This window comes from Arachis hypogaea, chromosome 3 (assembly GCF_003086295.3).
Source record: "Arachis hypogaea cultivar Tifrunner chromosome 3, arahy.Tifrunner.gnm2.J5K5, whole genome shotgun sequence".
Classification (NCBI taxonomy): domain Eukaryota; kingdom Viridiplantae; phylum Streptophyta; class Magnoliopsida; order Fabales; family Fabaceae; genus Arachis; species Arachis hypogaea.
Window position 1 is genome coordinate 142693600 of NC_092038.1, and position 13492 is coordinate 142707091.

Here is a 13492-nt window from a genome sequence, read left to right on the forward strand (position 1 = left end):
AACCCTTGTCATTCTTCAATCCAGCGTTCTTATTCTTCTCTTCTTCACGATCTTTTTTCCTTTTTCTTTAAGATTCCTAATTCTTTTTCTTCTACAAACTAAAATTCCTATCTTATTTTTCTCCTCCCAATTAAAATATCTAATTCATCATCTCTAATACCTCGTAGGAAGTAGCATTTGATTAACTGACTGGAAATAAATGATAATATGTATTTGTTATAGCCAAAAGTTTGAACTTGTGAGACCTTAAACTTAAACACACAGAAGATTATAGTACGTTTTGACTTACAAATGATATGATATCACACCATTTGCTAAACATTTGAACGAATATACTAATGAATATTTGTGAGATTATTTGGTGAGACAAAGGTGTTGCATTTGGCATCAAAGTTAAATGAGTATTTACCTATCATTTTCTTTATGACTAGTTGAATTAATAGGTTGTTTTGGCATTTTGGTTTGGTGTAGGTATTGAATATAAACTCCTAAAGGAAAGTTTCTAAATTCTAAAGGAATACAATGAATGCTTTCAAATGAATTGATTGAAATCAAGAAAAAGATCAAAGTGTTTCTTTTACTTTTAACTTTTTTATTAACAAGACACATAAATCCCTAATTATTTATTTGAAGGATTAACAAGAAGATTTGGAGAATGATCCTCTCAATTTTTTCTTTCATTGTTTGATAAAGTGTGATCATATTTTTTAGGTAAGAAAAAAAATATGTGACAAAAATATTAAATGTATTTTATCAAACAATTAAAAAAAACATAATAATTAAAAAGATCCACTCCCAAAGATTTGAATGTCCAATAAAATCAATTATCAATTATCAAAATTCAAAAGTGGGGATGTCAATTTTGTATGGTTGAGGAGCGGGTTGTCATTTATGTAAAAGGATAGGGGTGGGATGGGATTTTACTCATCTACATTTCTCTTAGTATTTTACAGACCTTTGTACACAGCTCAATCGAAATTCACCAATCTCTTCGTTCGTTAATTTTAGTCGCTCGTTTTCGTTTTTATTTCATAGCCTCTGTCTCCATTTCCCGCTCACTATTCGGTTTATTAGCTTGCAACAATGGAAGCTTCCACTTCTTCCTACAAGGTTCGTCTTCTTCTCCTTCCAATCTAGGGTTCCTCTTTCCGTCAATTATATTTCAATTATTTCAAATCATCGTTCAATTAGAGATTGGCTGTTTAATGTATATTACCCTCTGAAGTTCTATCCCTGTTTTCACGTTACTTGCAGAGATGTAGTTATAGTTACTGTATTTGTTTATATAACAGTAACATAACTAACTAACTAACTAACTAACTAACTGAATTCAGTTAACAACGAGCTGAGTCTGTTGTGGCAGTTTAACTCGCATGGAACTGCAACTCTTATCATCTTTTATTATGTAACTGTGTGTGTGCATCTGCATCATATCTATACTTAAGTGTTTCGTAGATCCTATTCTCATTGTCATAATTACTTTTTACTAGTACTGTGTATCTTTACCGTTTTCTTATTTTTATATTTATATAGATGTGTGTTATTTCAACATAAGAAAATTGGTTTAAGGAGAAGTAGAACAAATTTGATGTTAAAAGTGCATAACCAGAAAAATATAACCACAATGTTTGCCAGAAATCATGGTGATGGTTGGATCTAGCTTAGGGGTTAGGACAATGACACCCCATGCTGGCAGTGAAGTTCTGACTAAAGCTCTGGTTGTCTACAATTTTAGTTTAAGTCAGATTATGGAATCACGTTGAATGTTTGATGATATATTATCATTTGCAGATTATATTGGGATCATCCTCAGTAGCACGGCGCAAGATACTATCTGAAATGGGGTACGAATTCACGAAAATGGTAAGTAAATGACATTCGTTCAACAATGATTGGATTGGATTTTAAGGTGTGGACGTGGCTTCTTTAATCTTTTGTATTTACGTGCAGACTGCTGATATTGATGAGAAGAGCATCCGAAAGGAAACTCCTGAAGAGCTGGTTATGGCTCTAGCTGAAGCCAAGGTTTGCCTTCTAGTCATTACTTTTTTAGTGTTCTCTATATCTCACAAATGAATTACTTGATATTGCTTAATTTCTTTTTATAAAAAAGAATGTTGCTTAAAATTGTACGTGTTTTTTTCCCCATTCAATTATAGAATTGCATACCCCCCCCCCCCCCCTTCTCAAACTTTTTTTTTTATAAATTATATTTTAAAGTAAGCATACATAACTGCATTCATTGTCATCAGTGAACCAGCAAAAAAAGTTCTGTTTGGTGCTAGTGCTGTATTAGATGAGATAATAGATATTTTGCTTCTTTCTGAGAGAGAGTAGAGAGACCTTATAAAGGCATGCTGTAACTGCTTTTATGATGTCACCTAGTTTTTTGCTTTCAGTGTTTTGTTTCCCTTTCCTTCATGGAAGGCCATGCTATGATCAATTATCCTCTGATTTTGGATGTGATTATGTATCAGGCTAATGCCATCATATCAAAACTTCAAACTACCAGTAACCAAGAGAGGGTTGATGAATCAATGATTTTAATTGCGGCAGACACAGTACATCTTGCTTCCTTTCTGGTCATTGGCAACTGTTAGTTAGGTGTTAATGGTTGTTGTTAGGTGGTGTTACCCAGGCCATTTATTAAATGAGGATATGTAGCTTACTAGCTTCTTTTGAAGAGGTTATAGCTTATTAGATAAATAGTAAATTAGCCAGCCATGTGAAGAAATGAAGATACTCGAACACTTCATTCCTTTTGTAACAAAGTAAACCGTTTGTTTTTTTTTTTTTATTTTCTGTCCTCTTTTTCAGTTTTTCATGCTTATCTGATAGGAACAATCAAAGTTGAGGATGTCGTTGTTAGGTTCAGGAACGATCAAAGTAAATGATTTGGGTTTATCTTCTCTTGTCTTCATCAAACCATTTCAGAGCAATATCTTGCTCAGTTTTTTTTTTTTTTTTAATTGTTGCATCAGTGTGTCTGTGTGTGTTCTTTTTCTTTGTGTGACTCTTCTCTAAATAGTTATGTGGAGATGTTATGTAACTATTCACACTTTCAAAAATACTACATCACTTTTATTCATGAAGCTGCTACTCAGGTACTTATCATCTCTCATTTTTATTCCTTAGGCAGAAGCTATCTTACAGAAGCTCCCTGTTGATGACTACCTAAAGGATGCTGAGCCAACATTATTAATTACTTGTGACCAAGTATACATCATATTCTTCCGAGTTATAAATATTTCTTCTCTAGTTTTCCTTTGTTCTTCCGTCACATGTTACTAAAGCAACATCACCACTTGATATTCTTTTTCTGAAGGAAACAGAAACAAGTTAAATGTCCAACATTGCTATCGGGAAAAAAAATCAGCTACATTGTGGCTTGGTTTTCTTGGTTTCTAGCATTTTGTTGTTCTTGCTGTCTCTTTTACTCGTCCCTTCTCTTTTTAAACTGATTTGGCTAGTGTGTATCAATAGCCTAAAAATATTTCCAGAGTCGAAACAAATTGCTGTTCTTGTATTATGGATGAAAAACTAAATGATCTCCAAGCTCTTGCTTGTTGGTGGTTGCTATCCTCGTAAATAAATGGCCTTGTGGTAATGAAATTAGTTTGTAAAAGAAATGGTCAAGTTTCTTTTTTCTAAATTTTTATCAGTCAAAGTTGCTTATGCCTTCATTATGAAATGATTTGGAGGTGGTGGTCTATGACGGTGTGGTTAGGGAAAAACCATCTAGCAAAGAAGAAGCTCAGCAATTCTTGAAAGGTTTGCATATGTTATATTCCATTCATGTGTAATCTAAAATCTCTTTCTCTCTTTTGAACTTCCAATGGCCTTCTATGTATATAATTCTTTACAAAATTTCAGATTATTCTGGGGGCATGCAGCAACTGTGTCATCCGTTCTAGTTACAAACCTCAAAACCGGATTCAGAAAAGGAGAATGGGATCGTGTGGATGTAGAATTTTCCTTCCTCTCTCTTTTCTCTTTCTCTCTCTCTCTCTGAGTAATTTGTTTCACTTACAGTTTCTTTTTTCTAAATTTTTATCATCAAAGTTGCTTATCCTTCATTATGAAATGATTGATGGTGTCTATGACGGTGTGGTAGGAAAAACCATCTAGCAAAGAAGAAGCTCAGCAATTCTTGAAAGGTTTGCATATGTTATATTCCATTCATGTGTAATCTAAAATCTCTTCTCTTTTGAACTTCCAATGGCTTCTATGTATATAATTCTTTACAAAATTTCAGATTATTCTGGGGGGCATGCAGCAACTGTGTCATCCGTTCTAGTTACAAACCTCAAAACCGGATTCAGAAAAGGAGAATGGATCGTGTGGATGTAGAATTTTCTCCTCTCCTCTCTCTTTTTCTCTTTCTCTCTCTCTCTCTGAGTAATTTGTTTCAACTTACAGATCTATTTCAACGAAATACCCAATGAAATAATTGAGAAGCTGGTATGTGTTGTTTCTTTGAATTGATTATCTCATGGATGATCACTTTATTCTACAAAACTATCTTAAATTGTTTATTTGGGTGTTTGATAAGCTTTTTATCTTTTTTCTTGTCATTTAGGTTGATGAGGGTGTTACTCTCAATGTTGCTGGTGGGCTGCTAATAGAGCATCCTTCGATATTACCATTTGTCAGAGAAGTGGTAGGTTTATTCTCAAAAAACTTATGTTAAATAAAAAAAATTAGGATTTAATTTGCATGCATTGTCAATGTTAAAAAAGTAGTGCAAAGATATCAAATCATTTATTGTCACATTAGTAAAAGTATTTAACTCAGACACCAACTATCTTAGAAGTTATACAAATTAAGCATCCAATTGTATGACAGTGTGCATAAACATAACAATCAAACTCTAAAAATTATTCTCCTCTTTTAATTGAAAAATACTTCTAATTCTTAGAAATGTTAATATGCAGGTAGGGACAACAGATAGTGTGATGGGACTTCCAAAAGCTGTGACTGAAAGACTCTTAAAGGAGGCTATGTAGCCTGAGCTACTGACCCACTTTATTGAATTACTTGGTAATGACTTTAATTGATGACCTTAATTCTCCACATTGATCTAAACTCATGTAGTTATACTTCTGGTGTGCAATGAATGGTTGAATTCATTGAAAAATCCAAGAATAAATTGGCATTTAGAAAATTGCAGTGTCTTAAATGTGGCCAATACTATCAAAATTTTGATGATTTTGTGCTTTTGAATCCAAATCATGCTCCTGTTAAGATAATGAAATAGTTTTATATGCATATGGAACATATGCCAAGTTGGGGTGTTTATGTTTATTATCAAGATTATAAGTGTTTGAATGTTACATCTACTTCTTTGAAAGTTTTGTTATAGAGTAACATATAATTCAGTGATAATAATAGTAATGCAAGAAAATAATTGCAGGACCCCTTGAATTCTAGTTTATATGCACCTGTCTGAATTATTTTACGTATGCAATTTCGATACCCTAAACTTTGTTAATACTAATAGAAAAATGGGCAACATAATCTGCACATTTAAAAGGTTCAATAGGTTGATTTCCATATTTGCAAAAAGTTAAGGGTAAATTATAATAAACTTTTAACAAAAGTGTTCAATTTTAATACATTGACAATATAAAATATTTTATATAGTCATCTAATCGCGTTTGTTCTTTTAAATGACTATTCACGCTATCAATCTAAAAGATAATTATTTTTGTTAACATGATATTACGTAATTAGATGCATGTATAAAATTATTTTACACGGGAAGTGCATTAAAATTAAATTTTTAATAGAATTGTAAATAAGTGATAAAGTGTGGTGCATATATCATACAAAAATTTTATTTGTACAGTAAAATCAGTTGTCATGTATTTATGATTTTATGTATAAATGTGTTGTTTAATTTATTTTTAATGTGCATTTTGTATTTCAACATATATTTTATATTAGTGACCGATTTTGGCAGCTAATTTTAGTGTACACTAACATAGTAACATGAGTGGTTCGAATAACACTTATTAGCAATTCTATTTGTTAAATTTACAATTTTTAAGTTTACGGAAATTGTTCTGTTTATATATAATAAAATAGAATAAGAGTGGTGCATGTGCTAATTTGGAGATATTTTTTATTGGATTGCTAACTTGTCTTCCACCTCATCAATTGAAAAATTATTTTTTTCTAAATAAAAATATCCATTAGTCTGTCTTTGAAATGTTGATAATATCAACTTGTGTATCATCTACATGTCCTCGCCAGAGTCTTCCCCACCTTACGTCATCCAACTCTTCATTTGAATTTTCTAACATGCATACGTCTGTCTCAAATTTCTTTTATTTTCTCGCCAACTCATTCTTTGTTATACATTATTAGTTCAATTTTTCAACCCCAAAAAATGCAAATAAATAATTGGAGGAGTTGTTGAAATTAACCAAAATAATTTCTTGAAAAAAAAAAAGAAAATTCGTTCCCACCTGCCCCGAATCTTAGAATCCAGTTACCGCACATTGCACGAATGACGGAACCGTTATTTAACTGCTACTTTCTTCTCAGTACGAGACATACATGTTTTTTTTTTCTTCATCTTTTTTCATCATCAACTCAAATTTTTTTTTTTTTTTCTGAAGATGACATCTCTATACCAAGCACCCTGCTGCGCGTTCATTCAGCCCATTCTCTTGCGCTCGGGACTTGGAGAGGAGACTTATGTCCCCGAAGCCATGCTTTACATACCTCCTAGATCTTCCATGGTTACAGCTAGAGCTGAGGCCGAAGAGGTTATGTTTGGTGCTTTGGATAGTTTGTTCCAAAACACCAATCTTAAGCCTAAGGCTATCGGCATTCTCGTGTTGAATTGCAGTTTGTTTAACCCCACGCCTTCCCTATCTGCCATGATTGTTAACAAGTATAAATTGAGGGGTAACATCAAGAGCTTCAATTTGGGGGGAATGGGGTGTAGTGCTGGAGTTATAGCTATTGATCTTGCCAAAGACTTGTTGCAGGTTCATAGGAATACTTACGCTGTTGTTGTTAGCACTGAGAACATTACTCAAAATTGGTACTTTGGGAATAAGAAATCTATGCTCATACCTAATTGCTTGTTTCGGGTCGGGGGTTCAGCCGTGCTGCTCTCCAACAAGTCTGCTGAACGGAGGAGAGCAAAGTACAGGCTTGTTCATGTAGTGAGGACCAATCGCGCTGCCGATGACAAGGCATTCCGGTGTGTCTATCAGGAACAGGATGATGCTGGGAAGACTGGTGTTTCCTTGTCTAAGGATTTGATGGCAATCGCAGGCAGTGCGCTTAAGACCAACATCACCACCCTTGGCCCCTTGGTGCTCCCAATCAGCGAACAGCTTCTATTTTTCGCCACATTGGTAATGAGGAAGTTGTTCAAGGCTGATGTGAAACCTTATATACCGGATTTCAAGCTCGCCTTTGATCATTTTTGCATACATGCCGGTGGCAGGGCGGTGATTGATGAGTTGGAGAAGAATCTCCAGCTTCTTCCTGTGCATGTTGAGGCTTCAAGGATGACACTTCACCGGTTTGGAAACACTTCGTCGAGCTCCATTTGGTATGAGCTGGCATATATAGAAGCCAAAGGGAGAATGAGAAGGGGAAATAGGCTTTGGCAAATTGCATTTGGAAGTGGGTTTAAGTGTAATAGTGCTGTTTGGGAGGCACTTCATAATGTGAAGTCTTCTCCTAATGGACCATGGGAAGATTGCATTGATAAGTATCCTGTGGAAGTACCCCTCATAGCTCAGCAACATATTAGTTAGAACATAGAAGTGAATTCACGATGTCCTTTTGCCTCTCAATTGCAGATGTGTTCATATACGTTTTACAATTTCATTTTTGTTTGAAGTTTGATGAATGTTGCTAGTAGCTTACAATTTAGTCAGATTCATGTCTCTTGGGTATGATGTGGTGGATTCCTGTTTTTTTGTGCTGCCAATGCTCTCTATGAATTTTTTACTCTTTATAGTTGCATTGTAATCTTCTATAAATTTTTTCTATACTCAAGTCATGAGAATTATCTGGTCTAGTTAAGTTTAATTTTGAAGCACCACTTAGTGTAAAATTAGACAAAAGAAGTAACTTTCATTCTTTATCTCAAAACCAGTTTATATAGCGATGGTGCATAGAAATGAGAATCTAAAATTTGTTCATATATTTTAAGAGTTTATTTATCTTGTGTCCCAAGGGTACATGTTAAAATTACAAATGGAGAAAGTTTTTATTGGAAATACAAAAAAATTAAGTTTTCAATGCATTTATTTTGCATTTATTAAATGAAAAAATGTAAAACTTTCTACTAATAGTAAGCTTATCATGTGCCTTAGGACACATGTTTACTAAACTCATATTTGAATTCTAAGTGATGGTGATTTGCAGGTAGGGACAGAAGATAATGTGATGGGACTTTCCAAAACTATGACCAAAAGAAAATGAGTCCTTGTAGCAAGCTATTGTCCCACCTTGCAAGATTAGTTGGTAATAGCTTTGATTACTGTCCTTAATTCTCTATATTTATCCAACCAAATTCATTGTTGTCTTATATGGTAGCAGTTATCTTTTTGCTGGAATGGGGTGTATTTTTGTCAGTTATGTTAACTTTTTATTGGGTATTATGATTATTTTATGCTCATATTTTACTTGAGACTTTAGGTTATTTTTTCACCATTAATTGGATAAAGAATATTATTTCGACATATCACTCATGCGAAATGATTTGATTTAGATATCAGAGAATATTTGCTTCGAAATTTTTCTCCTTAGAGACTTCTGGCTGTGGAATAGTTTTGTGAGTTATGTCATCAATTATGCAATGATTTATTGGATTTATTGAAAAAATCCAAGAATAAATTAGCATTTAAAAAATGCAAGTGACGTACATGTGAACAATAAGATTCAGATGTTTGATGATTCGGTGTGCTGAAATACTAATCATGCTCCTGTTGGAATGATGAAATAATTTTCTAGGATTGACATGTTAACCAATGCTTGTTTATTTATTAATTATTATTATCAAGAATTCCTATAATAGAATCACGTGGGCTATATTTCATTTATGAACGCCTAATTTGACACTAAACAAGGTTTTCAACTTTGTGTTTGGTTTCGAACTATTCTTCTTAAATTTTCCAACTTCTTTATTTTTATTTTTTATTTTTTGGGAGGGGGAGGAACAAAGACAAGCATATGATTCAATCACTGCATACCAATTAAATTCTTAGTTTTAATATTTATATCCTTTATTTCTGTTTACTTTTTAATTAAATGACAAAAAAATTTTAAATCAATTAATAGGAAAAAAGATTTTTTAAAGTGAAAAGAATTATAAAGTGATAAAGTAAGGAATTAATTACCATTAATTTTGTAGTTTCTATCATGTGTGAGTTTTACTATCTTAATTTAGGAGTGGTTAGATTCTCACTTTTTCACTTTATTAATTTTCTCATTTTAGTCGAGTTTGATCCAAATTAATCTAAAAAGGTATGATGAATGTGTTAATTTGGAAGTATTTTTTGCAATTAATAGAGTAGTTAAAAAGTGAAGTGTGGTGCATGTATGACTTTACACATTAGATTTATAACTTTTACAGTATAAATTAATCTAAAAAATAAGTATGATGAATATGTTAATTTGGAATTATTTTTTATGTTGGACGATGATTTACCTTTGACAAGTTCTCTTCCCTCCTTACCCTTTAATTAATTACTTTATTCATTTTTGGTTTTAACATCGATTTGTCTCCCTCTTAAGTCTTTGAGCACTGATATGAATCATCTTAAAAAAGGTGTAGATCATCCAATTGTGCTAACCAGAGGTTTTCATCCTTGCATAATTAAACTCTGCATTTTGAATTCCAGCCACTACTGATCATTCTCCAATTAGCATGCACTGAAAGTAATTTTACATTTTCAATCAATTAAATATTCAAGTATTTGAATGACCATTTTAAGTAATAAATGAGATAGTTAAGTAGCATATGATTGGACGATAGGTGTATTTACATTACACTTTTTATCTAAGAGTTCAATTGTGTGTAATGATGATGAAAAATTATTTGACACTCGGTTACTTAAATTTAGTAATTTACGTTCCGATTATTCGAACGATCGTTAAATAGTAAGTGAAATAATTGTTTATAATAGTTGATGTCGAGGTATATAATTAGGTAGAGTGTACACTTTTTTATTCTTTAGTTAAAAAATCCTTTGTCTTAAGGTTTAATTAGGATACAATAGTATAGAAAATATTTTAGACTCTATTACTTGATCTTTCTTGAACTCTGCCTATGTTACCCAGATGTACGTCTGGTTTTTTTATATATAACAAAAGAATATCTTTAAAATTTAATGATAAATTTTATCACACTATACCATTATCTTAGACAAAGCATGTTATATGAAACGAAGTATGAGGTGGTAAAGAGTGAGTATGAATATAATCTTAGTGTGACAGAGATAAAAATATTTAGATAAATAAATAGCTAAATAAATGTAGATAGAATAACAAAATGAGAACATAATAAAATTAGAATAACGTCTTGTTTGGCCGAACGGATCGGGTTGGTAAGATGAGCGAGATGGGAGAAATCTGGATTTGGCTATTGGTGAAAGAGTGGATTTCCCGAGTCTGTGCCAAAGGGTGAAGAGCTGGAGTCTCACGATCTCCCAAGCTGTTGTGGTGTAAGGGGGGAGTCACTTGCAAAAAGGATTCCGACGCCCAAGTCAAAATTCGTACAGATGACAGTAGAGATGAGTGGATAGTGACGTACCATGGGGGAGGGATAGGACCCTCCCCTTATATACTCTGCTCCTAGAGCGGATCCCACGGGGTCAGATCTACCTTCCAGGAAGTTTCCCTCTCCAGCTGTCATGTGCCTTGCTGAAGGAGAGGGAATATTCGGGTGTTCCCCTTGGTTCGGGTCTCACGTTCTCGCCGGGTTGGCCGCCCGGACCGGAGCGACGCGCTAGCTGGCCCGAACCGAAACACATCTATTATTAAAAAGATGACAAAATCTCGTTTTAGGTAGTTTAGACTCATGAAGAGAAGATTAGCATAGCAGAATATTCAATTAGAAAGGTGAATCAGATAGAAAATAAACATATGAAAAAAAGTAAAAAATCCTAAGAAGACTATAATCTCATTGTAAATATGATATATAATAAGACGTAATGACATCATTAGATCCATATAATTGATTTTATCTAGCAGAATAAGTCTTTTGTTTTGTTGTTGCCGGTTGTTATACTAAATCTTTCCTGGGAAAAAGGGTTTAAGAAAATTGAAATTAGCAAAAAGATAATAATAAAAACATTCCTTACCACCAACCTCGATTATTAAGTGCATGGAACCACTATTTAAGTTTCTTGTTTCAGAGTATTATTTCATGTGTTGGTTACAAAGAATTTGGAATCATTACTAATACAAAACAACTGAGTCTTAAACATTGTTCTTTCTTTTCTTTACCTCTTTGCACATCACACTCAATAATTCCCTTCCTATTATTTGTTTTGCATTCCAAAGATGAGTATCACCAATGACCAAGGTGTCAACCTCAAGCATGTCAAACTAGGCTACAACTACTTGATCAACAACCTTTTCACCTTGTGCTTTGTCCCCTTGATCATTGTAACTTCAGTCCATTTATCCCAAACTGATCTCAATGATCTCCACCATGTTTGGCTCCACCTCAAATTCAATCTCATCACCATCCTAATTTGCTTTGCTTTCATTGTCTTTGGACTTACCCGCTACATTCTCACTCAATCTCACCCTGTCTACCTCGTTGATTTCGCTTGTTTTCGCCCTGCTGACCACCTCAAGGTCCCACTCCATTACTTCATGGAGCATTCTCGGCTCACGGGGGATTTTGACGAGTCCTCCCTCGAGTTCCAGCGCAAGATTCTCATGCGCTCAGGACTCGGGGATGAGACTTATGCCCCCGAGGCCATGCATTTAATACCTCCTCGACCTTCTCTGGCTGCAGCTAGAGCTGAGGCCGAGGAGGTAATGTTTGGTGCTTTGGACAATCTTTTCCAAAACACCAAACTTAAGCCTAAGGATATTGGCATTCTTGTGGTGAATTGTAGTGTGTTTAGCCCCACACCTTCACTCTCTGCCATGATTGTTAACAAATATAAGTTAAGGGGTAACATTAAGAGCTTTAATTTGGGGGGAATGGGGTGCAGTGCTGGGATTACAGCTGTTGATCTTGCCAAAGACTTGTTGCAAGTTCATAGGAATACATATGCTGTTGTTCTTAGCACTGAAATCATTACTCAGAATTGGTATTCAGGGAACAAGAAATCCATGCTCATACCCAATTGCTTGTTTCGTGTCGGCTGCGCGGCCTTGCTGCTGTCAAATAAGTCTGTTGACAGAAGAAGAGCAAAGTACAGGCTTGTTCATGCCGTGAGGACTCATCTAGGGGCCGACGACAAGGCCTTCCGGTGTCTCTATCAAGAACAGGACGAAGCCGGGAAGACCAGCATTTCCTTGTCTAAGAATTTAATGGATATTGCAGGCAATGCTCTTAAGACAAACATCACCAGTCTTGGTCCTTTGGTGCTCCCAATTAATGAGCAGCTTCTGTTTTTTGCCACATTGGTGATGAGGAAGTTGTTTAAGGCTGATGTGAAGGCTTATATACCGGATTTCAAGCTTGCTTTTGATCATTTTTGCATACATGCTGGTGGCAGGGCAGTGATTGATGAGTTGGAGAAGAATCTCCAGCTTCTTCCTTGCCAAGTTGAGGCTTCTAGGATGACACTTCACCGGTTTGGAAACACTTCGTCTAGCACGATTTGGTATGAGCTGGCATATATAGAAGCCAAAGGGAGGATGAGAAGGGGAAACAAGGTATGGCAAATTGCATTTGGAAGTGGGTTTAAATGTAACAGTGCAGTTTGGGAAGCACTTCAGAATGTGAAGCCTTCTCCTAATGGACCATGGGAAGATTGCATTCATAAGTATCCTGTGGAAATACCCTTATAAGCTTTGTTGATGATTCTGGTCTGGCTTTCCCTTTAGTTTGATTGGTGCTGCTGGAATGTTAGGATCTAAGTTTAATTTTAATGCGTCGTCTTCAGGTGCAGTTAACTTTATGTGAAGTTGATAGCTGAAAGTCGTCAAATGATTTGACTAAATTATCATCTAACGGCTCTCAGTTATTAACTTCACGTGAAGTTAAATATACCTGAATTTTCAGTGTAAAAGTGTAATACTATGTTCAGTTGTTTAAATTCATCTGTATGTTGTTAATGGTCTCTAGAAATCTTTGTCCAATCTTTTTAGTATCTTATTTAAATCATAACTGCAATAATAAACAGCACTTGATAGGACTTAAATTTTGGTCTGGATTTATGCATATTGAACATATCTAATTGGATTATAGTCCAATCAAAATCAACTTGTTTGACTTCTAATCTTAAGTAATGTTGTTTGATCATTGTATAATTTATTTTATTTATTTTTAAAT

The 13492-nt window shown here is 34.3% G+C and overlaps 2 protein-coding genes and 1 pseudogene across 2 annotated transcripts; all 3 read left to right on the forward strand.

Moving 5' to 3' along the window:
- The first annotated feature begins 849 nt into the window (after window positions 1-849).
- Window positions 850-8768, forward strand: LOC112734885 (uncharacterized; annotated as a pseudogene).
- On the forward strand, window positions 6675-8065 carry LOC112734886 (3-ketoacyl-CoA synthase 4). The gene has a single exon (XM_025784407.3). The coding sequence runs from the start codon at window positions 6717-6719 to the stop codon at window positions 7779-7781; it is 1065 nt and encodes a 354-aa protein (XP_025640192.1). The 5' UTR covers window positions 6675-6716; the 3' UTR covers window positions 7782-8065.
- Window positions 8769-9912: 1144 nt separating the features above from the next.
- On the forward strand, window positions 9913-13361 carry LOC112734887 (3-ketoacyl-CoA synthase 4-like). The gene has a single exon (XM_025784408.3). The coding sequence runs from the start codon at window positions 11539-11541 to the stop codon at window positions 13006-13008; it is 1470 nt and encodes a 489-aa protein (XP_025640193.1). The 5' UTR covers window positions 9913-11538; the 3' UTR covers window positions 13009-13361.
- The last annotated feature ends 131 nt before the right edge of the window (window positions 13362-13492 follow it).

Bases quoted from the DNA above. Each gene is read 5' to 3' on its own strand.
- LOC112734887 (XM_025784408.3), top strand. From the start codon at position 11,539: ATGAGTATCACCAATGACCAAGGTGTCAACCTCAAGCATGTCAAACTA.
- LOC112734886 (XM_025784407.3), top strand. From the start codon at position 6,717: ATGCTTTACATACCTCCTAGATCTTCCATGGTTACAGCTAGAGCTGAG.